The 26,922-nt window shown below is 40.9% G+C and overlaps 1 protein-coding gene across 2 annotated transcripts; it reads left to right on the plus strand.

The window, feature by feature from the left end:
- The first annotated feature begins 1,054 nt into the window (after nt 1–1,054).
- LOC117299395 (transcriptional adapter 3-B-like) lies at nt 1,055–25,225 on the plus strand. 2 transcript variants are annotated; one of them, XM_033782936.1, is made up of 10 exons: nt 1,055–1,414; nt 9,183–9,282; nt 9,764–9,963; nt 12,055–12,237; nt 16,274–16,535; nt 16,664–16,748; nt 20,400–20,514; nt 20,869–20,980; nt 22,677–22,870; nt 24,382–25,225. In XM_033782936.1, exons 2-10 carry the CDS (start codon nt 9,192–9,194, stop codon nt 24,511–24,513), a joined length of 1,374 nt encoding a protein of 457 aa, XP_033638827.1. In that variant the 5' UTR covers nt 1,055–1,414; nt 9,183–9,191; the 3' UTR covers nt 24,514–25,225. The 2 variants fall into 2 exon arrangements, with proteins under 2 accessions (XP_033638827.1, XP_033638828.1); XM_033782937.1 differs by having other exon boundaries at nt 1,055–1,335.
- Nucleotides 25,226–26,922: the final 1,697 nt, after the last annotated feature.

A 26,922-nucleotide genomic window follows, 5' to 3' on the forward strand; every position in this document is an offset into this window, starting at 1 on the left:
CTCGGCGGGTTTAAACCACTAGTTGAAAACCTCCTCACCACACATTGATTCCCTTATTAAGAACCAGGCCTCGTTGGGATTAAACCACTAGTTGAAAACCTCCTCACCACACATTGATTCCCTTATTAAAATTGTTATATCATGCCCCCTGGAAGTGTGACTTCTTAATTATGTGGATTGTAACGTACTGCCAGGGTCCTTGTTTGCTCTGTAGCCAAACGCAGACAGAAAAACAAACAAACTCAAATTCCGTTCAATATGAAACACACTGATTTATTTAATACTTCGAGAAGTACAACTTATTCCATGCTCACTCACTGAACTCAACATTTGGTCTGTCTACACATCTTAATCATACACAATACATTGCTAGAAAAGGCGCCAAAACAACGCATCCTATCAGCGCACTTGGATAATCTCTTATAATTATGTTATACAATGTTACACATCATCGATAGTTCGTCCAATCACAGAACAGTTCGCCAAAAGTTCAAGCCAGCTGCCGTGGGAGCGTTGTCCTCCAAGATCCGGCGGGGCCACTCCAACACACCGGCGGGGCGCACAGTTTCAGTTCGTTACACAGGATATTTGACTAGATCTGTGGTTGACTCTGTCTGAGACGCGCAGAGCGTGCTGTCAAAAAAGATGCGTCAAGTCATTATGGAGAGGCTTTTTCGATCTTGTAAAATATCTGTATGCAGTTGAGGGTGACCATGTAAAAACATAACTCATTTTAATGAGTTAATTGCATTTTGAAATACCAGCATTCTAACGACAAACCTTATGCAAACTAAGCCTGTACCCAAAAAGCCTTTCAAAAGTTTAAACAAGCGTCCACACAAAGAAGTCACTTTTAAATCAACAAATCAGGGTTGATTTCCAGGTTTTGTTTTCCTACGGGTTTAGCAAGAGAGGTGTTAGCAATAACTACGTCGATCAATGTAAAATAATGATAAATGTTTCGATCTGAGCTTGTGCCTTTTTGGCGTTCTATATCTACGGGGAAAAAAAATAATGTAAATTCTCACCCATTGAGGGCGCGAATTTTCACATCTCAGTTCTTCTTGGTTCCTCGTCTTGGTTTTCAGACCCTCTATTGTGGTATTTGCCAAAAATACAAAAATGGCTCAATTCATTAACAGAGGGCAAACCGAATTGAAAGCACCAGGCAGTGTGCGCGGAGCTTGAGAGAGATCCACTGGATGGTGCCACATTATACTAAAAAGGAAGGACTTGAAACAAAGACTACGTTATAGCATGGTTATAGTGGTGCTAAAAATAGAGTCCAGCGATAAAAACATAAAGAGATAGCGCTTTGACCGACGACGAGATCTGGCGAGTAATTCGTAATTCGTATCGTACCACACGTTACATAAAACAATACCCAATTGTTTTAGTATCATAGGTAGAAAAGGTAGGATTATTCATTTATTTACACCATGTTTATCACGTTTATGTAGTGTTTAGTGTTACAGGACTGGAGGAGTTCAGCAGACAACTCGTCCTCGGACAACTCGACCGTCCGTTCGGACAACTCGACGGTTGAGACAACTCGACAGTTCGGACGACTGAACTCGACGGACGATTTTTTTAGAAGAGTTTCATATGGCGCCACACCTTTTTCATTCGATTAAAAATAATTATAAGGAACTAGCGCCAGCGGGATGCCGCTAGCATAGCGGGGATTGGGGGGGGGGGGGGTGGGGGCGGTGGTAAGTGAAATCGTTTATGCTACGCACTTGCCCGTCTTTTTTCCCGTTTCTCATTATTTGTCGATCTTCAATCCATATTTTGGAAAACTTTCCGTATGGCGCCACCACTTTTTCACTCATTTTTACAGAAAGGGATATCTCATTGAGGTAAATTAGATACTATATTATTTCATATCGAATGAAAAAGTGGTGGCGCCATACGGAAACTTTTCCCATATTTTCCATTCGCCGGCGAACCTTTTATAGTGCCTTGTGAAATTATAAATTTAACACTGGTTTTTTCCAGTCCCGTTTATACCCGTTTCTGTTTGTTCCCAGGATCAGTTTATTATTTTCCGGTCCTGTACCGTTAATTCAAGTCCCTTTTCCTTTTTTTCCTTTCTCTGTATAACTTCCTAGCCTGTTTATTTTCCCGTCAATCATTTTGCCCTTCCTCCTCCATCCCTGTCCCATCGTGTGCCCCTTCCCTTTCCCCGTCCCATACTCCCGCATCTCCTTGTCACCGTCTGTGCTGTGCTTTTGTGGACTTGGTTGAGCGTCCTGGCTGGGGGCAGGTTTCGTTTCGCAACCTCATAGACGTCCTGGCTGGGGGCAGGTTTCGTTTCGCAACCTCATAGACATTCTCACTAACGAGTCTGCTTTTTTTTCTGTTTCTTTTACATGTTTTTCAAAGTTTTAATTTTGTGAAGGAACGCAAATCTTTTTTTCTTTTCTTTTTTACCTCGCCAAAATTAGGCTCTATGTGTCCTTTGAACTCTCATTGGCCCTGTGGGCCACCGAAAATCCACTCCACAATCTCAATTTTTTTTTTTAATGATAAATTCTTACCGTAATGGAGTCCCCAACAACTCCGTTTGACCACTACGCTACAAATGCCGATTATCCCGGACTGTGCGCGAGTTTTTTTCCCAGGACAAACGTGGAGAATTATCTGCACACGTTAGTCCTGGAAAGAAAAAATACCCGATCTGTGCTTTGTGTACAAAACATACGGACACGCGTCTGGGAACTACGAAGAGTGGTTCTAGGAGTAGGGGTGGGTGGGGGTGGCGGGCAGACTGGCGGGTGGGTTGCCGCCAACAAGTCCAGAGTGCTGGGCTCGCAGACCAGCAGCCAATTTCACGAAACACTAGGATTATTCCTATCTCGAATTCTTCTTCTTCTTTAGTCCATTAGGGCGTCAGCTGTTCCGTGGTGATCCGAGAAGTGAATTCCTTCCACGCGTCCCTGTCCAGTGCGGTCTCCCTCAGGCCATACAGACTCCCCCCAATTAAGTGCACAAATGTTATCTGTCCACCTCGCCTTTGGCCTTCCTCTGCTGGCGCGACCAGCAACACGTCCGTCCATACATTGCTTCTCCAGGTTATCCCTTTCTCTTCTTGCAATGTAGCCAAAATACATAAGTTTATTCTGTAGTATGATATTTACTAGGCTTTTGGGGTTATGGACTCTCTCCAGCACACTGATGATAGTTGTGTGGTCTTGCCATTTGATGTTTAGCATTCGCCTCCAGCACCAAAGCTCGAAACTAGAAATTTTTGTTTTCTCATTCTGTGTCAATGTCCATGTCTCAGACCCATATAATGCAATGCTGAAGACTAGTGCATTCATGAGTCTGATCTTAGTTCGTTTGAACTTATGTCGTGTGATTTCCAAATTTTTGACAGGTCTGTGGCAGCTTGTCTGGCGATTGCTAAGCTACGTCTCACCTCCTTCACACTACCACCTTTGTTTGTGATATAGCTGCCCAAGAAGTTCAAATATTGAACAACGTCAATCGCTTGACCTCCTGCTGTTATCAGTGCCGGCTCACCACCATTAAAGCAAGCCATGATCTTGGTTTTCTTCGTGTTAAGAAGTAGACCCGCATCTTCACTAGCAATCCTTATGCGCTCAATCAGATCTTGTAATTCAGCTTGAGAATATGCCAGTAGCATACCGGATATTGTTCACCACTTGACCACCAATCTTTATGCCACCAACAAAGCCTTCCAAGGCAATGGTGTCACGCGCTCATTGTAGATGTTAAACAAATGCGGAGACGCAATGCCCAATATCAAACCATTCTGAGTTGCCACAAGGCGTCTGCATCGTTGCTGCCTGATTTTTATACAGCGCTCTTAGTGGGTCAATCATATGTGTCGGAAAGCCCATCTCCTCCAGTACCAACCACATCCGCTCATGCATCACAGAATCGAAAGCTTTAGCATAATCAATGAAACATATGTAGAGTGGCTGTTTGTTTTCGCCGCATTTCTCAATGATCCATCGGATGTTTGCAATCATATGACGGCATCCTCTTCCCTTCCTAAAGCCGGCTTGGTTGTTTGGAATTTCTCTCCTGAAGTATTGATTGAGTCTCTCCATTATTATGTAAAGCAGAACTTTACTTGCATGTGAAATAAGGGATATTGTTCTATTGTTTTTACATTCACGAGTGTCAGCCTTCTTCGGTAAGATAAAAACTGCTTTAGTATAGTCTTCTGGCCACTTTTTCATAGACCATATGCGATTGCACAGCTTATGAAGCACTTGAATGCCCATTTCTCCAGTTTCTTTGATTAACTCTGCAGGAATGTTATAGAAACCAGGTGATTTCCCACTCTTCATTTTATTGACAGCTTTTTCGACTTCAGTTATCAATATATTTGGTTCATCGTCGTACGGGTCAAGCACTGTTTTTGTATTTGCAGGCTCCTTTCTCTTATATAGCGACTCGCAATACTCGTGCCAGCGAGCTTTAATCTCATCAGCTTCTGTCAGAGCTGAACCATCTACTGCTTTGACAACATTCAGATGGTTTGTGGTTTTGTTGGTTAGTTTTTTTACAACAGCATAAACATCTTTCTATCGGTTTTGGTAACTTCATGCATTGATTGTTGCAGAATTTGGTATTATGTTGTCTAAGCTGCCTGTCGATCTCCTTTGTCAAAACTCTCCTTGTCTTTTTGTCATTGACTGGGTCTTTACCTTTTGCTTTCAGTTCGCGACGCTTGTCAACAAGGTCCAAAGTTTGTGTTGAGATCCACTGAGCTGATTTATTCTGCTTTCTCTTTGATATTTAGCGCTTTGTTGATTCTAAAATGACAGTATTCATCTCATTCCAGATATTATCGGCTGACATCTCCTCTTCCTGATCCATTAATGCATGAAAGTTGTTGTTTGTCCCCACCCCAAACCTGTCAGGTATAGAGCTCAGATCAAAACGGGTGACAGTTTGTCGTGTTTTGTTACTTTCAGCCTGATTTTCAGTTTTGCAACAAGCAGTTGGTGGTCGCTTCCACAGTCTGCACCAGGGTAGGTTTTAGTGAGACTGATACTGGATCTCCATCGTTTACTAATGAGGATGTAATCAATCTGATTTTTAGTTTTGCCATTTGGGGCTGTCCATGTGGCGTTCTTCAGGCCGACGAGGATGTTGCTTGAACATTGTATTTGTTATAACAAGTTCATTTGAAATGCAGAAGTCCACAAACTTTAGACCAGCTTCATTTTGTTCTCCAAGTCCATGCAGTCCGACGATGCCTCATACCGCACTGTTTTTACCAACCTTAGCATTGAAATCGCCAATGGCTATTGTGACGTCTTTATTTGGAGTTTTGCTCAGCAGATCTTGTAATTGATTATAAAATTGTTCAGTAGTTGCTTCGTTTGCCGCCGATGTTGGTGCATACGCTTGTATTACTGTGATATTGATCAGATTACCTTGCAGTCGGATAGAGATCAGTCTTTCGTTGACCAGGTTGTACCCTATTCTCTCGATAGAATCAATGCTACACCATGCATCCGCCTCTTTTGATCACCAGAGAAGTACACAACGTAGCCGTCATCAAAACGCATTTATGAGATACCCACGATCCCAATAGACAATCGCTTTTATTCGCGTGTTAGAATAGGTAGCTTTTCTTGTGACATAGTTCGCACATTCCATGTAGCCAGTCTTGTATAAGTGTTATACAGCCGTCGCTTATCGACTTTCGTACTGCTGGTGTCAATCAGCAAGCGTTCCGGAGGCTTTAGCTCACTAACATCATTATCAGTAGCACTATTCGTGATAACGTCCAGCTCTTCCTTAGTAGAATTTTGAACATCGTCAAGCCTAGGGGTCACCCTATCAGACGTCATTACGGGACAAATTTGGTTGTAAGTCATTTCATTTCTCGGATTTTCTCGGAGCAAAATACTGTGGTAGGGCTCCATGTCTTTCCACAGTGCAGTGCCAGTTAACTTGGCGATGTCCAACTAACGAGGACAGGTACCCCAGCCGTTGACCTAGAATGTTCATCCACCTGCGGCAACCGACATCTGCACCTGCTGCCGTGCAGACCAACCGTTACCCTGGTACGGGAGGCAAAGATGTTACTAACACTTGCCCAAGGTGCTACCCCAACTCAGGTTCCTGGCAAGTCAGGTAGGGGCAGGGTCGTTACACCCTGAAGCCATTTTTACATGACCCCTTACCCCTAATCTCCAATTAGGACGAGTAAATCGTCCTAACTAAGTTGCAATACGGTAACTCTCCTCTCGCTGGCGAGGGAGGAGGGTTAAGTTAAGGCAACTAGTTCTTCTTTAATACACGTAGGATGGGTTGTTCGATTGTGTTTGGGTAACCCCTGTAACGTCTTTGGATATGAATCTTGCCTAAGATTAATACTAAGTTGGTAGCAGTTTGTCTTGTCTTGTCTTACTGCACGAACCATCGCCACTGGGCTATTTAAATGTGCAGACATGCATGCTCCCACTTTAATTAAAATTATATTTTTGAGGAGGGACTTAAAATGATTGGCGCCAGGGGCTGATTGAACTTGTGGCGGGAGTAAGTTCCAGATTGGCATAGTTCTGGGATACTGAACGGGCATCGGCAGCAGTCTTTGTTTGATGAGATACTGAACGGGCATCGGCAGCAGTCTTTGTTTGATGAGAAGGTTTTATAATTAACGGGCATCGGCAGCAGTCTTTGTTTGATGAGATACTGAACGGGCATCGGCAGCAGTCTTTGTTTGATGAGATGCTGAACGGGCATCGGCAGCAGTCTTTGTTTGATGAGATGCTGAACGGGCATCGGCAGCAGTCTTTGTTTGATGAGAAGGTTTTATAATTAACGGGCATCGGCAGCAGTCTTTGTTTGATGAGATGGTTTTAGAATTACTTTTGCGGTAAGTTTTTGTGTGAATGTGGATGGGCGTTTTAAAAGGCTTCATTTAGCCTTCATTATGCAGAGCCTGAATCTACTTGTAATATGGGAAAATGTGCTTTGCCATTTTGCATACACATGTGTCACGCGATGATCATTTTGTCATACAAGAATGGTGATGCTTTATGATATGATTTCTTGTGATAACTCCATTTTTGTGCCCTGTGTGTCCCTTTTATGGTTATAAATTCAGATATTAGGGCAACATATTTGTATTTACTGACTGACTTTATTCTCTCCCAACATGCCCAAGTATTCTATGAGAACAAAGACCGGGTTTACACTTGATCCGGCACGGGCGATCAAAGGAGGATCAGATCCGACAATGGGCGTTCAAATGAGGATCAACGGCTAGTGTAAACGTGATCAGGATCAGGATAAGATCCTCCAATCAAATATGATCTCCCTTTATTACAAGATCAAACGGAGATCTGATCCTGCAAAGGCGATCCAAAAACAAGTGTAAACGCATATCGAGATCAGACCCCAGAATTCCAGTATGTCAGACCATAAAAATAATAAAAAAGTGAAACAAGAATTTAATATGTTGTAACTATTTTAGATAGTTAAAGCTGGCAAAAATGTCTGAAGACACATCACACCAGCTTGTGTGCATTGTATGGATGGAATGCCTTAAGTTTTGAAGTTTTTTTTATTTTGAAAATTTGAAGATCTTTCTAATGAATTGCTGGCACTATTGCCGTAGATTTTGGTTGCATGACGAATTTGACGGAATCGGAGATTGTGTTTTCTGGAGGGTCGAGTAGAATGTTGTGCAAAGTTTTCAACTAAATTATTGACTGAAAAGTTTGTAGAACATGGCTAGAGTCTTCTAGTTTTCCTTCTAGATTCTAGCAATTTCCAGCCAAGGTCTTTGAGTATACTGGTGGCTGCACCAGAGTTATGTTGTAATTATTTGTGGTGAAACGAGCTGCTTGTCTTTGATTTCTTTCCAGGGCTTGACAGTTCTTTTTACAGTGTGGGTCCCAGGCTGCTGTGGCATACATAAGTTGGGACAAACAAAACTCGTGTACATGTTAGCGGGCTAGCGGTTTTACATGGACAGTAAAGGCAAAGTCACATTGCAGCGATAACTGTAACAATCACTATGCAAAGAGAATGCATTTATTGGTTGAAATGCTAATGCAGAATATGCCCACGCTCAATCAATTAATCGAGGGCGTGTATTTTTACATCCTCATTTTCGTTCTCGTTGTTGAGGTCTGTGTGATCGGGCCTTAAACGTACCATACAGCTATGTACTTAGTCAGTAACCTAGACAAGCAAAGCCAAAAGTAGTTTGCTTGCAATCATTAAACCCTCCTGATGGTTGTTGCTACAAACCACACGTTAAAGTTTTGGTACGGAGCCCCTAAAGAGGGACAGGTGAAAAGAAATAAGGAAATCAATGTGTGGTGAAGAGGTTTTCAACTAGTGGTTTAAACCGAACGAAGCCTGGTTCTTAATAAGGAAATCAATGTGTGGTGAAGAGGTTTTCAACTAGTGGTTTAAACCGAACGAAGCCTGGTTCTTAATAAGGAAATCAATGTGTGGTGAAGAGGTTTTCAACTAGTGGTTTAAACCGAACGAAGCCTGGTTCTTAATAAGGAAATCAATGTGTGGTGAAGAGGTTTTCAACTAGTGGTTTAAACCCAACGAGGCCTGGTTCTTAATAAGGAAATCAATGTGTGGTGAAGAGGTTTTCAACTAGTGGTTTAAACCGAACGAAGCCTGGTTCTTGATAATTTTATCGAGACAAAGTTGAGGTAAATTATCAAGAACCTGGCCTCGGCGGGTTTAAACCACTAGTTGAAAACCGATTCAACACACTTTGATTCACCTTTTCGGTCAAAAACATCAACACTTTTGGTCAAAAAGTAAAATAAATGTAAAAATTATAGTTGTTCAATGATTTCTTTCAACAAAACACTCCTCAAGCTATAAAATGGTAAGGCCCTCCGCCGCCCTCGGGTAAACAACTCCTTATAAGGGCATGATGTGAGCGTCACGCGTGTTGTGGCACAACTGTCCCGGCCGTTGCTCTCGACCAATAGGAATTAAGAAACTGTCTTATAAGCACAGGTGCAAGCTTGCGTGTCACGCCCATGTTTCAACACTTTTTACTGGTCATAAACAAAGGTCTATTACACACCCACGTGACGCGCTCTCCACCAATAGGAATAGCGAAACTGTCTGAGGTTGTTATGAATGGAAGTTTACTTTTGACGCATCCAGAATTAATATAAATAAAAATAATATTTGTGTTTTTGTTGCAGACTTCCATCATGAAGATGACCGAGGTGAAAGATTGTCCTCTTCAATTCCAAGAGTTTATACCAGTTGATCATGAGAAGTCCTGTCCGAGATACACTACAGGTGAGACATCTCCATCGTATTGGGCAATCAACTGGAGGGCAATCAACTGCAAATGTCAAGATACATGTAGTACATTGTTTAAAGCAGAAATTTGCTCGTATAAATGGTTTATTATAAATCAAGCACACTGGCACTTTGTTTTGGTTACAAAACCAAACTGTGATACGTTAACTTATATGTTTATTTTTGAAATCTCATAATTTTTTCGTTTGCAATAAGCAATGCTATTGTGATTCACGTTATCATGCTAAAATGTAATATAACATTAAAATAACAATAATTCTTGAGATGTCAAGTTTAACAAGTTTTTCGTTGTTTAGTTTTTTGAAAGAAAAAGGTTATTTTGGCATGTGATGATGACTTGGAAAGGCCTGTGTATACAGACAGCATAAACCTTTAACATGTTTCAGGTACAATACAACCCAAGAAACATACACCTATAAACATGTACTAATTTTACTATTATCCATGTAACTTTTAGTTTTACAACGAGATGAAGAAGAAGGCATTGTGATGGATGAATTAGATACACTTCAACTTGAACTGGAAACCTTGTTGGCTGCTGTATCTAAACGTATGCTGCAACTAGAAACAGAAAATAAAACACTAGTGGATTGGCTGGACAGACGTGACAAGAAAGGAGTTCTCACACCATCACCAGCAAGTGGAAAAGGAAAACCAGTAAGATGAAGATAGGTCTTAGTATGACTCTGACTCTATGCTGTACACAGATACACAGTCCTAGCTAGATAAGAAAGGTTTGATGCTGGTCAAAGAGCTTTATAATATAGACTAGAGCACTAACTTGCTCTTCATTTTGAAGCCACCCTGGGCCCAGACATGTTTGATGTGTTTAATTTTAAAAGAACACACATTGCCGTGATTTTTTTACATTCGGCGTGTGCAGTTGTACGTGCGTGACTGCCCATTTGCATACGTCTGCGCTGCCTACATGTTTGTGCTAATAACAAAAATAAGGCATCTCATGGAAAATCAAATTTGTTTATTGCTATAATACTATAGTAACTACACCAACTTGAGTTGCCGGTAGACAGCTTTATGAAATTGGGCCTAGATTAATTTAGGTAAGCATGTGCATATTTTACAGCAAGAAATTTAGGCCGCCATCATGACATTCACAGTTTGTCACTCATCAGCAGATTGTGCGTTCACATTGGCTGCATTTTTTGGTTCGATGACAAATAGAAAAGAACAAACGCACTACCATGCAAATAGCCGTACAATTGCTGTACAAAATTTCAAGCTTTTGTATTGGTTTGTACATAAACATGGATGTGCCCACATGGCTTCTGTTTTGGAATTTATTGTGAATTTAGAGCTGACAAACTCAGCTCTGGATCCTGCTAAATACAAACTTGGTACTGGACCAGATATCAGTTCAGACCAAGGCGGGTAACTGATGATACTACAGAAATGTAAAATAAACCTGGTTCCGATTGTGGAACCAGATGAAACTGGGTTACCGTTGGAATTGCCCAAGCTTAAAGGGAAAGTACACATTTGGTCATTACTAACAACAAATATTAACTAAAAAACTCACTTGTTAACAAGCATTGGAGAGCTGTTGATAGTATAAAGTATTGTGAGAAACCGCTCCCTTTTAAGTTACTTAGTTTTTCAGAAAGAGGTAATTTCTCACTGAAATATTAAAAGACTTCTAGCTACATGTAGAAGTATTTTATTTCTATCTGAATACACACTAATTGGTCCAACAAGGGTGTTTTTTCTTTCATCATTTTCTCGCAACTTCGATGACCAATTGAGCCGAAATTTTCACAGGCCCGTTATTTTATGCTTATGATGGGATACACCAAGTGAGAAGACTGGTCTTTGACAATTACCAAACGTGTACAGTGCCTTTAATACAGTTCTATGATACAACATACATTGGAGACTTACACATACATTGATGGGATTAACATCAAGGTGTGTATTCATGGCAAAACTCTTGGAATATTGTCTCTTAATCCCACACATAGACTTGGTACATGATTGGAACCTGTACCAGAACATTGGAGCTCAGAATTCGGGTACTACATAAAATTGGAACCGCATTACAAGCTGCAAACTTGGAAGTGGGTAAAGGTCAAACTGGATAGCCTCAGTACCACCAAAGCCCAGTATGAGATGGTCACACAACCAATTGTGCTGATGTTTTCATGATAATAGTGTTGATGTGGTCTAATCTCAATGTTTTCTCTGGCAACGGTTATGGATGAGGTTCTCATTGTTTCTAACATCATTAGGACTAGCTTGTAAGCTTGGGCGATATCACGATATTATCGAATATCGCGATATTAATTTGGAAAAGATTTCGATATCGGATGAATTTGGTTTTAATCGAAATATCGATATATCGCGATAATCGCTATATATCGCGATATCGATTAAATATCGCGATGTATTTGCTAGCTGAGACATCTTGCACCCCATAGGTTTGGAGTAAAACCAGAAGAATAGGTCATTAGAACACCTCTCTTATGCTATGACTGTCTCTTCTACAACTTTCACTTGGAGTTTGAAGACTGATGATGTCAAATTTAATTAATCGCGATTATATCGAATATCGCGATATATTGTCGGCGATATATCGTGAATAAAATAAATCGATATCGCCCAAGCTTACTAGCTTGCTCTAGTCAGTATCAAAGCTTTCTGGGCATTTTTGAAAGTAGGAGGATTAAATGAGTAACGCTTATAACCCAGTGGGGTTGCAATTGGTCTTATCAATGTATCATATCTCATCTGTAGCAGAAAGATGATTCCTCAACACCATCTGGCAAAAGAAGTCGTGTTGATGAGAAAGCTGAGAAACCTGAGAAACCTCCTAAGAAGATGAAAGAGTCTGGAGGCAAACAAGGTGCAATGGCAGCAACCACTACACCAACAACTCCATCTGCTCCATCAGGAAGACCCAAGGCAAAGAGTATGCATGTAAGTAGCTTACATTGCTCACAATATGCTTCATAATAATGATGATGATAATAATAATAATAATAATAATAATAATAATAATAATAATAATAATGGTGGTGGTTGGAGCACTTGGCACCATTCCCAAAGCACTGGGGAAACATCTAGATGAAATAGGGACAAATGTGAGGGTAGATCTATTACAGAAGGCAGCGCTTTTGGGAACAGCGAGGATCCTGAGAAAGACCCTTGAGATCTAAGGCTACGGGACGTAGCCCGGCTCGAGGAGTTACCGGCACAAAGGAAAATGAGATCTTTCTTTTGCATGCTGTGATAAAATGAAATAATAATAATAATAATAATAATAATAATAATAATAATAATAATAATAATAATAATAATGATGATGATGATGATGATGATGATGATGATGATGATGATGATGATGATGATGATGATGATGATGATGATGATGATGATGATGATGATGATGATGATGATGATGATGATGATGATGATGATGATGATGATGATGATGATGATGATGATGATGATGATGATGATGATGATGATGATGATGATGATGATGATGATGATGATGATGATGATGATGATGATGATGATGATGATGATGATGATGATGATGATAATAATAATAATAAGAGTGGACTAAGGAAGATCTAGATGTCACTGACAGGAGGACAAGAAAACTAATGACCATGCATGGCATGCTACACCCGCGGTCAAATGTTAGTAGACTCTATCTTCCGAGGTCAGAGGGCGGAAGGGGGTTGCTTAGCGTGGCGGACAGTGTTAACATCGAGCGCAGAAGCTTGCATTGTCATGTCAGGAGGACCGAGGAGAGCTTGTTGAAAGTTGCACAAAGGTACACGAGGGCAGACGAAGTTGGGCCGAAAGAGTACAAATGGGAAAGGAAGGAGGAAAGACATCAAGATTGGAGGAACAAACCACTTCATGGCCGGTTCTTGAGGTGTACTGAGGAAGTGGCCAGCAGCAAGTCATGGAATTGGTTAAAGAGTGGAGAACTAAAGAAGGAAACAGAGGGCTTGATTACTGCGGCGCAAGACCAGTCTCTAAGGACAAATGTAAAGAAGGCAAGGATAGAGAAAGCAAACGTCTCTCCTATGTGTAGAATGTGCAATAAAGCAGAGGAGACTGTATTTCATATTGTTAGCGAATGCAGTAAGATGGCCCAGACGGAGTACAAAGGAAGACATGACAAGCTGGCCAAGGTGATTCACTGGGATCTGTGTAAGAAGTATGGTGTCAAAGTACTTGCGAAATGGTACGACCATGTTCCGGAGAAAGTTGTAGAGAACGACCAGGTCAAGATCCTATGGGACTTTAACATTCAGACCGATCATGTTATACAACATAGGCGTCCGGATGTTGTGCTATTAGATAAGACGAAGAAGATGTGTCATCTCATTGACATAGCGGTGCCAGGTGATATAAGGGTAGCTTCGAAGGAGATGGAAAAGATCGAGAAGTACCAGGACCTGGCCAGGGAACTTCGTAAGATTTGGCAGGTAAAGGTAAAAGTAGTCCCCGTGATGGTTGGAGCACTTGGCACCATTCCCAAAGCACTGGGGAAACATCTAGATGAAATAGGGACAAATGTGAGGGTAGATCTATTACAGAAGGCAGCGCTTTTGGGAACAGCGAGGATCCTGAGAAAGACCCTTGAGATCTAAGGCTACGGGACGTAGCCCGGCTCGAGGAGTTACCGGCACAAAGGAAAATGAGATCTTTCTTTTGCATGCTGTGATAAAATGAAATAATAATAATAATAATAATAATAATAATAATAATAATAATAAATTCTTATATAGTGCATTTCACAATAATCGTATTAATGCGCTTTACGTTAGTGCCCTGGTCATAGGGCCAATAACACCTTGTTAATGTTTCTCAGCTCCCTAGGGAGTATACAGCCCCCAACTGCCTGTAAGGTGCTTTTGGCTTTTCATAAACAATATCAACCTCTACCCTCGCAGGTACCCATTTACCCCTGGGTGAAGAGAAGCAAATATAGTAAAGTATCTTGCTCAAGGACACAAGTGTCATGATCGGGATTCGAACCCACACTCCAGTGACTGCAGCAGACTTGAAATTGATGCTATTATTCACTCAGCCATGACACTCTCTGCTTCAAATACAACACATCCTCACTGTTTTCATGAAGAGGCATTTCTTTTGGCAAATATGGGGTTTTACACAATTTGGATGTTGTTACATGTATGACATCAACATTTCTCAAAGTTTCCAGTGCTAAATACATTACCAGGATTACACAACAACCATTTTACCAAACTCCTGTTTTTGTGTGTTCACAAATACACACATGTAGATTTGCCATTTTTGTTTACACTGAAATACATATGCGCTGGCACAAGGCTAAAAACAACTACTCTGTGTTTTGAGTTTTCTCATACACATGTACAGTCAATTTGTATGCTAAATTTTAATGTAGTTTTCACGAACAGATACCCGTCACTTATGTATTGGTTTTTACGCGACACGCTGCAAGTTTTCTCAAAGAGAAACTTGTGTTAAAGACAGTGGACACTATTGGTAATTATCTCATTTGGTGTATCTCAACATATGCATAAAATAACAAACCTGAGAAAACTTGAGCTCAATTGGTCGTCAAAGTTATGAGATAATAATGAAAGAAAAAACACCCTGGTCACACGAAGCATTACTTGTAGTTTTACAAGATGAAAAGTCCAGCATTGGCAAAAGGTCAATGTAAAAGATCAGGCATGAGAATTTGCTCAAACCTCTATAAATAACCTTTTACTGGACTAAACACCTTTTACTTGAACGGGTTAGTAAATGGTCAGAGAAAAGCACAATAACGGGGTATTCAGGAGTATAACAATAGAGGCATGGACTCGCAGATCAATAGCAATTAACTGAAATGCAGGCGGCAGTTTCCACTTCGTCAAGTTTTTGATGGCGGCAGTGGCTATGATGAGGAAACAGCCATCCTCTCAACACCAGAGCTCCAAAGATTGGTGCTAAAGCGCTCGCCTCTCACCAAGGTGAGGGGCCATATGTGAGTTGAGTTGTGCATTGGTTCTCTGCTGTGCCACAAGGGTTTTCCAGAACACCCGTTTTTCCTCCCTCGGAGAAAAATCAAACACTTTCGATCTTGGCTGTGCTCCCTGGTCATAATGGGTTGATGTGGCTGGCAGCCAAAGGCGCCCTTGCATGCCTGCTTCTCGAACACGTTGTAGCCGCGTCCTTCGCAATTCAGCTCTTAGCTGCGAGTAAGGATGATTAGCCCCCCAAATTATTATTATTATTATTATTATTATTATTATTATTATTATTATTATTATTATTATTATTATTATTATTATTATTATTATTATTATTATTATTATTATTATTATTATTATTATTATTGCTGTTGCTGTTGCTGTTGCTGTTGCTGTTGCTGTTGCTGTTGCTGTTGCTGTTGCTGTTGCTGTTGCTGTTGCTGTTGCTGTTGCTGTTGCTGTTGCTGTTGCTGTTGCTGTTGCTGTTGCTGTTGCTGTTGCTGTTGCTGTTGCTGTTGCTGTTGCTGTTGCTGTTGCTGTTGCTGTTGTTGTTGTTATTATTTACTAGTCCGACCATTTACTTATCCCAGTCAAGTAAAAAGTTAGTCAAGTAATAGGTTATTTATAGAGATTTGAGCAAATGCTCATGCCTGATTATCGACCTTTTGCTAGTGCTGGACCTTTTACCTGATAAGTAATTGCTAGTTTTTATTTATACGGCCCATTGTCAGACCAATGCAGATGCCTCTATTGTTATACTCCTGAATACCCCGCTATTGTGCTTTTCTCTGACTATTTACTTATCCGACAGACCTCTGTGAATGAATGCACCCAAAAGGGGCTTTGTTTAGTTGTAGTGGTTCTGCTCCCGGTCTCTGCAATCTGAATCTGTACCTCCTGGTCTCTATCTTAAGCTTCCACCCTAGTTCTATGTCTCTAGGGGTTCAAGTAGGATTGAATTCTGACTACTGTTTGCTCATTTTCATCAGCAAAAACTGCAGGAATATGAATTCACTGACGATCCCCTGGCTGAGCCTGTACCACCACGCATTCCTCGTAACGATGCACCAGATAGATTCTGGACATCATTGGAACCATACTGTGCAGATATCTCAAGTGATGATATTAAAGTATTAGACGATATGCTCAAGACGTCAGATGATGATATGGACTACTTCAAGATTCCACCATTGGGCAAACACTATGCTCTCAGATGGGCTCAAGAAGACCTGTTAGAAGAACAAAGAGAAGGTATGGCAATATATTCCCACTTGGGCAAACATTACATGTACGCCCTCAGATGGAGTTAAGACGTTTTTTAATGAAAAAGTTTGAATGACTTTTATCTGACATTAAGTTATACTTTTATTCATTGAAAGGAAACAAAATTGGTGAGAAGAAGAAGAGCTCGTTGAACAGTGCAAACAGTAAAGAGGCAAAAGCACTACTCAATAAAGCAGAGAGGTATACTAACTAAGGCCCAATCCGAATTGGAGGCTACGGCTACGGCTGATACTAAGGGTGTTGCTAAGGACATCCTATACCTCGGTGCGTGGTGATGCCGAAATCTAGCCATAGCCATAGCTGTAGCCGCTAATTCGGACACGGCCTAATAGACTAGTAAATACAGAGTGCAATTTCAGAACATTTGTAAAACAAGGTACAAAAAGAAGGTGCTCTCCAACCATTTTCAGGATGTTTGTCACATTACCACTAATATAAGAGATTTCTGTTTGAAAACTTCTACATACACGTATGTACAAAATTGCTGCAGGGGTTTTCATTTTCGCTTGAAAAGTCCTGTTTACAGTGGACAACACTATGTCAATTTGCATGTAAAAGCTTGAAATCTATCATTCTTGATCATTTACATTGGCCTTCCAAGAGGTGGCATTTAAAGTACATGTAAGCGCCACTTGCAAATCCAACTAGTTGAATCTGGTATACATGTAGTGGCTGGCTACATACCTGCAGCACACTGTCCTGTTTCTGGTATAGTGGCTGGCTACATACCTGCAGCACACTGTCCTGTTTCTTGAATCTGGTATAGTGGCTGGCTACATACCTGCAGCACACTGTCCTGTTTCTTGAATCTGGTATAGTGGCTGGCTACATACCTGCAGCACACTGTCTTGTTTCTGGTATAGTGGCTGGCTACATACCTGCAGCACACTGTCCTGTTTCTGGTATAGTGGCTGGCTACATACCTGCAGCACACTGTCCTGTTTCTGGTATAGTGGCTGGCTACATACCTGCAGCACACTGTCCTGTTTCTTGTATAGTGGCTGGCTACATACATGCAGCACACTGTCCTGTTTCTTGTATAGTGGCTGGCTACATACCTGCAGCACACTGTCCTGTTTCTGGTATAGTGGCTGGCTACATGTACATACCTGCAGCACACTGTCCTGTTTCTGGTATAGTGGCTGGCTACATACATGCAGCACACTGTCCTGTTTCTTGTATAGTGGCTGGCTACATACATGTACCTGCAGCACACTGTCCTGTTTCTGGTATAGTGGCTGGCTACATACATGTACCTGCAGCACACTGTCCTGTTTCTGGTATAGTGGCTGGCAACATACCTGCAGCACACTGTCCTGTTTCTTGTATAGTGGCTGGCTACATACCTGCAGCACACTGTCCTGTTTCTGGTATAGTGGCTGGCTACATACCTGCAGCACACTGTCCTGTTTCTGGTATAGTGGCTGGCTACATACCTGCAGCACACTGTCCTGTTTCTTGTATAGTGGCTGGCTACATACATGCAGCACACTGTCCTGTTTCTTGTATAGTGGCTGGCTACATACCTGCAGCACACTGTCCTGTTTCTGGTATAGTGGCTGGCTACATAATGTACCTGCAGCACACTGTCCTGTTTCTGGTATAGTGGCTGGCTACATACCTGCAGCACACTGTCCTGTTTCTGGTATAGTGGCTGGCTACATACCTGCAGCACACTGTCCTGTTTCTTGTATAGTGGCTCGCTACATACCTGCAGCACACTGTCCTGTTTCTGGTATAGTGGCTGGCTACATACCTGCAGCACACTGTCCTGTTTCTGGTATAGTGGCTGGCTACATACCTGCAGCACACTGTCCTGTTTCTTGTATAGTGGCTCGCTACATACCTGCAGCACACTGTCCTGTTTCTGGTATAGTGGCTGGCTACATGTACATACCTGCAGCACACTGTCCTGTTTCTGGTATAGTGGCTGGCTACATACATGCAGCACACTGTCCTGTTTCTTGTATAGTGGCTCGCTACATACCTGCAGCACACTGTCCTGTTTCTGGTATAGTGGCTGGCTACATACCTGCAGCACACTGTCCTGTTTCTGGTATAGTGGCTCGCTACATACCTGCAGCACACTGTCCTGTTTCTTGTATAGTGGCTGGCTACATACCTGCAGCACACTGTCCTGTTTCTTGTATAGTGGCTCGCTACATACCCGCAGCACACTGTCCTGTTTCTGGTATAGTGGCTGGCTACATACCTGCAGCACACTGTCCTGTTTCTGGTATAGTGGCTCGCTACATACCTGCAGCACACTGTCCTGTTTCTTGTATAGTGGCTGGTTACATACCTGCAGCACACTGTTCTGTTTCTTGTATAGTGGCTGGCTACATACCTGCAGCACACTGTCCTGTTTCTTGTATAGTGGCTCGCTACATACCTGCAGCACACTGTTCTGTTTCTGGTATAGTGGCTGGCTACATGTACATACCTGCAGCACACTGTCCTGTTTCTGGTATAGTGGCTGGCTACATACATGCAGCACACTGTCCTGTTTCTTGTATAGTGGCTGGCTACATACATGTACCTGCAGCACACTGTCCTGTTTCTGGTATAGTGGCTGGCTACATACATGTACCTGCAGCACACTGTCCTGTTTCTGGTATAGTGGCTGGCAACATACCTGCAGCACACTGTCCTGTTTCTTGTATAGTGGCTGGCTACATACCTGCAGCACACTGTCCTGTTTCTTGTATAGTGGCTGGCTACATACATGCAGCACACTGTCCTGTTTCTTGTATAGTGGCTGGCTACATACCTGCAGCACACTGTCCTGTTTCTGGTATAGTGGCTGGCTACATAATGTACCTGCAGCACACTGTCCTGTTTCTGGTATAGTGGCTGGCTACATACCTGCAGCACACTGTTCTGTTTCTTGTATAGTGGCTCGCTACATACCTGCAGCACACTGTCCTGTTTCTTGTATAGTGGCTCGCTACATACCTGCAGCACACTGTCCTGTTTCTGGTATAGTGGCTGGCTACATACCTGCAGCACACTGTTCTGTTTCTTGTATAGTGGCTCGCTACATACCTGCAGCACACTGTCCTGTTTCTGGTATAGTGGCTGGCTACATAATGTACCTGCAGCACACTGTCCTGTTTCTGGTATAGTGGCTGGCTACATACCTGCAGCACACTGTCCTGTTTCTGGTATAGTGGCTGGCTACATACCTGCAGCACACTGTCCTGTTTCTTGTATAGTGGCTCGCTACATACCTGCAGCACACTGTCCTGTTTCTGGTATAGTGGCTGGCTACATACCTGCAGCACACTGTCCTGTTTCTGGTATAGTGGCTCGCTACATACCTGCAGCACACTGTCCTGTTTCTTGTATAGTGGCTGGCTACATACCTGCAGCACACTGTCCTGTTTCTTGTATAGTGGCTCGCTACATACCCGCAGCACACTGTCCTGTTTCTGGTATAGTGGCTGGCTACATACCTGCAGCACACTGTCCTGTTTCTGGTATAGTGGCTCGCTACATACCTGCAGCACACTGTCCTGTTTCTTGTATAGTGGCTGGTTACATACCTGCAGCACACTGTTCTGTTTCTTGTATAGTGGCTGGCTACATACCTGCAGCACACTGTCCTGTTTCTTGTATAGTGGCTCGCTACATACCTGCAGCACACTGTCCTGTTTCTGGTATAGTGGCTGGCTACATACCTGCAGCACACTGTCCTGTTTCTTGACCACCATTGTACATGAACCTCATCACGATGTGTTTATTGCTATAGCTACATCCATGTTCATGTATGCCAGCCATTTTGTACATGTTTACATGTGCTTTTGACGTGAAAATACATTTGCTTTATAGTCGTGAAGAGGACATCTGTCCGTTTGGTCCTCTGACGCAACGTCTTATATCAGCACTAGTAGAAGAGAACATTATGACACCTGTTGAAGACATCATCTCAGAAACAAACCTAAAGGTAACCGGTGACATTCCAATAGTATCACGATGATTATTGCTATAAAAATTGAAGTATTTTAAATGGACATTTTATTTGAGATGTTAGTTTATTTCATGAGTAAATGGGAAATCTAGATGCAATTTGTAGTCTTACATGTAGCATTGAAAATGTGTTATTTCTGTTCAGATGTTGTGGGGAAATATGTTTGATTTTATACAAATATTCTGTTGCAAAAGTTGTACATAGGAGATTTCTGAAGGAACAGAAACTTGTTGTTAGTCATCTTGAAATCTAATCGATTAATTTTTTATCTTTAAAATTGTTCCTCCACACACGAATGAATCAATAATGATTGCAATGTTGACTACACAGGGAGATGGTAGTGAAGTGAAAGACGTTTCTTCTCCCAAGAATGGCAATCGATTCACTGTTCCTCATACAAGAGCCTTAGAAGCAAGGTTGAGAGAAGAACTACTTCATCTTGGTAGGACTAACATTTCTAGTTCTATAGTCATTATAATATTATCAGTTCTTACACAAGTACAAGTGGAATACGATAAATATGCACTTTTGCCACCCATATCTGAAGACCGTGGGATGAAGACTGAGGGATGAAGGCCTAGTTGGATATGGGATGCTGATTCCCTCAATGTGTTTGTATTCCATAAAACCAAGTGTGATAACTAGTTGTCATCCTACCTGCAACTTGAGAACAAGTTTATTAAACTCAAACATAAACAATATAATCTTCATCTTAGTAGTTTTGTTTCTAGATTTTGAACTTCATTTGATTTACATCGACATCATCAGCTTGCGAGACGCTTACGTATTACAGAATAAAGAGGCTTTTTACTTAATGAACAATTAACTGTTTAAAATGATCGTACAATGCATGTTAACAGATCAATATGCATTTCACTCCACTTTTTACTTCTTCTTTTTACAAAATCATTTGGTTTCTTTATGAATAAGATATGATTTATCAATATCTTGAATAACATGATTTATCAATATCTTATTCATAAAAAAACAGTTCCATTGGGTTGACCCCTAGGGAAACCTCTAACCAATTTTTTTATTTACTTGTTTAATAAGGCTCATGACCCCTTCGATAACTTACTGGCCTTCGCGCCTTCTTTATTTTGAAACTTTTGGCCTTGATGCCCTTTCTACTGGCCTTGGTGCCCTTCAAAATTTGCCTATATCCAAGGCCAAAGTGTCCTTGCCCTTAAAAAAATTGTAATTCCAGGCCTGCAATGTGAACAAATTATTAAACACTCCGGCAGGAGTTTTGATAAATACAATAAATCATGACAAAACTTAGCACTTTATATAGATAAAGATCTTAATGCTGAGCATACTGAGTTTACTATGGAAATGGTTATTGTTGTAGTTATGCATTAAATTCAACAATTATTTAATTATCTTGTTTTGAAGTACCTGAAGCTGACTCAGTTACCAAAGACTTTTTTTTAAAAGCTCCCAAATATTAGTTTTAAACATAAATTGTGAATACGAGTCTTCAATTTCAGTTAATTATGTATAACAAGAAACTGTCATTGATATAATGATCACCCATTCTAAGTTTGTTTCAACAATCACACAGCCTCTTATTTTTGAAGGAACATTCACACATTTTGGACTTTCTGAGGCTGAATGTGAGTTTGCTAGCATTATACATGTACTCTTATTGTGGACCAACTGGGTTTGAGTAATGGTTTTTAATTCATGGGGTCCTGATGACTAATGAGAGCAGTGTCATCAGCAACGAGTCTGGTATTGATCTCCTTACTACATGTTAGCTGTCAATAATCAACAGCAAAAACAGTAATGGGCCAAGAACAAAGCCTTTTATTTATTTAAAAAGGGTGCCTGATTGTTGAAACAAACTTAAAATGTGTGATGGTTATATCAAAGACAGTTTCTGTCTTGTTATTGGTGATAAACTGAAATGGGAGACTCGAAGTCACAATTTATATGTAAAACTTCAAAGCTATTTTGGAATGGTTAAACATGTAAAATGAACTGTACATTCCATAGATTAGGATGTACTCAATAATGGATTGTTGTTGTGTATGAGAGGTCTTTCTGGACCAGACCAGTGATTTGAACTCAAGGTTTTGGGTTTTGAGGTTTGAAGATGTACATGTAATAGTAGTTTGGGCATGATTGTCTTGCAGGTCTATTAGATGCTGATGATCCTGTCACAGATGACACTGATGATGAAATCTTAGTGGAGCTTGAGAAAAGACAAGCTGAATTACGAGCTCTGTCTGCACATAATCGCAGCCAGAAGATGAGATTATATAGACTAGCCAAAGAAGAATTAAAACGCCAAGAACTAAGACAAAAAATGAGAGCTTGTGATAATGAGGTATTTGTACATTACATATTCATACTAGCTAGCACTTTGAAATACAAAGTTTGATATGCAGCTTTTCTTACAAGAAATGGTCCAAAAATTGTACACGCACATTATACAAATATTGACTGCTTCGAGTGCTATGGTTAAAACTATGACTCCCGAGGTGATCCACAGAGCGTTTTTTTTTTTAAATGGAATGGTCCGGGGATCACCGAGGGAGTCGTAGTTTTAACCATATCACGAGCTAAAGCAGTCAATATTTGTTTTGTAACACCCTAACAGACTATTTATCATCTTCATACACATAACGTTCGTACGCGCGTATCAGATACACAGATGCACAGCTGATTGGGTTTGAGGTGGGTAAAAAGACATCTGGGTACTGCAGTCGTCAGACTATCACACGGCAAACGATGCACTATCACACGGCAAACGATGCACTATGACACAGCCGCCATCTAGTAAAACTAAGACATCATGTGACGCCCTCTAAACCAACGAAAAGACAGAATATTTGTAAGGGGTGTTAAATAAAAATGCAACTTTGTTCAATAGTTGTTAAATTTGCATCGGGATGAAGAATATTCATTTTGGTTTTACCCATACATCGATGTGTGTTAGCACTGTATGATCACTTTCCCAAATTCTGTGAAAAAAAATCACAGGCATATTACTCGGCTGGGATTTGAACCCTCGACCTTTGCAATTCTAGAGCAGTGTCATACCATCTAGACAACCGAGATTGCCGGTAGCTAGAGGCAGTTCAAATCAGCGGGTACTGCAACGATTTAATAGATGATAAATTTGCATCGAGAATAAAGAATATTCATTCTGGTTTTACCCATATACATGTACACCGATGTGTGTTAGCACTGTATACTCAGTACTTTCCCCTTACACCGATGTGTGTTAGCACTGTATACTCAGTACTTTCCCCTTACACCGATGTGTGTTAGCACTGTATACTCAGTACTTTCCCGATTTCTGTGAACATTTGAACCCACGACCTTTGCATTTCTAGAGCAGTGTCATACCAACTAGACCACTTTGTGTTTGCAAAACAAGAGGAATGGCATGAACACAAACAACTGGCAGTGTTTTGGGGTGATTTGTCTTTTTCTATCTCTTGAAGACACAGCATGTTGGTTAAAATGTTGAGAAATAATTAAAAGTTCTTCTCGGAGCCAAAAGAGATTTTCTTTCACATTATTATAGTTGTGGCTGCATGAGGTACAAGAAATCCATCTTAACATGCAGAGCCTCAAAATGTTTTACCATTCTTAATCTTTAAAGTTGTCTGCCAAAGTAAATGAATTCTGACCAGGAGTTTGGGAATGTTGATAACTATCTAAAATAATGCCTGTACTAAAAGGGTTTTACGAGGAATTACATTCAAGTGTTATACTGTGCAATGTATTGTAATTAAAGGATACATGTTTAGAAACAGTTAATAAGTCATAGAAAGTTTTCTGACCATTCATCGGGTAATTACACCTATCACAATTTTGTTTTCACTTCAGACCATGGATGCATTTCGTCGTATTATGGCTGCACGGCAAAAGAAGCGCTCCCCAACGAAAAAAGAAAAAGACCAAGCTTGGAAAACTATCAAGGAAAGGGAGGGACTTGTAAAACAGTTGGATACAATGTGAACTTGAAAGTACAATCGCTGTCTGTACCAACAATCAACAACGTGAACTTCAAGTGACAATCACTACCTGTACCAACAATGTGAAGATGAAGTGGTGTACAAACCCCCATCAAAGCACATACTGGTCTTCATCTTGGCACATTGGTTGTGGCTGCATGAATCACAAGGAAATATGGTATACTGGTATTGAACTATTGGGACAGCCTCTCATAAGCCTCATTTGTAGAGCAAAATGACAAAGGCAATTCCAAGTTCATTTTTGTTTGGAGGAAACAAATTGTTGCAAAGTGAGTGCATGCACTATAGAATGTACAGGCAAAGTGAGTGCATGCACTATAGAATGTACAGGCAAAGTGAGTGCATGCACTATAGAATGTACAGGCAAAGTGAGTGCATGCACTATAGAATGTACAGGCAAAGTGAGTGCATGCACTATAGAATGTACAGGCAAATGATTAACATTCCGGTATTCTGAGTGTACTCAAAAGCTATTTTACTTGACTTCCGGTCGTGTATACAAACAAGTTGTGCATGCAGACATCATCTGGGCCCAAATTCAAAAAGCTTGTAAGCACAATCTCTTGCTAAGCACAAACACACTTTTGCAAATAGGTAACCAGTCAGAATACCATTAAGTTCGATGGTTGATTTCGAGACCTGAAGTTATATAAATCTAAGGTCTCGGAATCAAATTCATGCAAAATTACTTCTTTCTTAAAAAACTATGGCTCTTCAGAGGGAGTTGTTTCTCGCAATGTTTTATACTATCAACCTCTCCCCATTACTTGTCACCAAGAAAGGTTTTATGCTAGTAATTATTGTTACCCAAGAAAGGTTTTATGCTAGTAATTATTGTTACCCAACAGTTTTCTGCTGATCATAAATGAGTAGGATACCAGTCACAAATTGCACGTGTGGCATGGTGTTTGGCTGGTTACCTTATTCTGGTTTATATGGTTTGCAGTTAGCATAATTTGGAGGCTATATATAGCTTCTTTTGTGCTTAAATGCAACACTATGAAATTGGGTCCTGGTCATGACTGGTTAAAGCAACAGAAATAACTTTAATTTCTCCTAGGCTGGGACTTGTTGTTTTTCAACACACAGCTCATGTATAATGTATGTAGCTCTTTCTTTGTTATTTAAGTACCCAAAAAGAAAATTGACTGGGTACATTTTAAAAAATTTAGGGTTGAATAAAAACACAATACTACAGTGTGACTTGAACCCTGCAACCTCTGGATTAACATGCTAGCACCAGGCAACTGAGCTACATGTACATGTGTCTACCCCTTATGTTTAATAACATGTTCGTTAAGAAGCCATTCAGTCAGTAACTTCCCTTTAACACACCCAATTTAACCTGGTTATGATAAAAGTAGGAAACATAAATAAGGTCATCACATTTTTGGAAGAAACACTCAGTTAAAAAATGTACGTGTGTGTGGATGTCATGATTTGCATTCATTGGCATGTACATGTACCAATATACAATTGTTGCAAGCTGTGACAGGGTCCATGGAGTTTTGCACACCCGAGGGGGAAAATGGCACCCGAGGCAAAGCCATTTTCCCATGGACCTCAGTCACAGCGTGCAACAATTGTTCTGTTATACCTTGGTAACATTGTTATTCCTCTTCTCGAAGTTATGCTGTCATTTTCAAACATTAAAAAGACGGAGCAATGCATAGTTTTATCATGGTTTAAAAAGCAGACGAACAGTTCAAATAAGAAACAATTCTTCACCTGTTCCCTCGAACCCGCGTGTGTTTCGTACTTGTTATACCTCAGTAACAAATTGTGAAGTTTGATTGGTTGAGAACCAATCACATGATGTGAAACAAATATGTTTGTTATACCTCGGTAACAAATTGTGAAGTTTGTATGTACCACGGCTGCACAGCGGGGCAGGTAACACAAGTTTTATTAACCAGTGTACATTACCTTGATCGTTCCACCCTTGTTTGATTTCCAGCGCTGTACAAAACAGCCCCGGGTTCGAGGGAACAGTGAAGAATTGTTTCTTTTTGAACATCCGTTTCTCTGCTTATTAAATGAAAACTCTGTTGTATTAATGTTTGAAGATGACAACAGAACTTTGAGAAGAGGATGTTACCAAGGTATAACAAAACTTGTTGTTATACCTCAGTAACAAACTGTGAAGTTTGATTGGTCGAGATTGGTCGAGAACCAATCATGTGACGCGCAACAAAAGCACATGTAACATGGCTCAACGTGCCAGGTAACATGAAAAGTGATGTACACCGGTGTACATCACCTTGATCTTTCCCAGCGTTGGTCGATTTCCAGCGCTGTGTACGAAACAACCGCGGCTTCGAGGGAATTGTTTCTTGTTCGTCTGCTTATTAAACAATGAATAGTCTGTCGTAATAATGTAACATGTTTAAAG

The sequence above is a fragment of the Asterias rubens genome, chromosome 14, assembly GCF_902459465.1.
Source record: "Asterias rubens chromosome 14, eAstRub1.3, whole genome shotgun sequence".
NCBI classification, from domain to species: Eukaryota; Metazoa; Echinodermata; class Asteroidea; order Forcipulatida; family Asteriidae; genus Asterias; species Asterias rubens.

What these genes read in the sequence shown, in the direction of transcription:
- LOC117299395 (XM_033782936.1), top strand. Translation starts at nt 9,192, where the DNA reads ATGAAGATGACCGAGGTGAAAGATTGTCCTCTTCAATTCCAAGAGTTT. An exon ending in CAAGTGGAAAAGGAAAACCA is followed by an intron (nt 9,964 to 12,054) that starts GTAAGATGAAGA and finishes TCTCATCTGTAG; the next exon opens with CAGAAAGATGATTCCTCAAC. An exon ending in CCAAGGCAAAGAGTATGCAT is followed by an intron (nt 12,238 to 16,273) that starts GTAAGTAGCTTA and finishes CATTTTCATCAG; the next exon opens with CAAAAACTGCAGGAATATGA.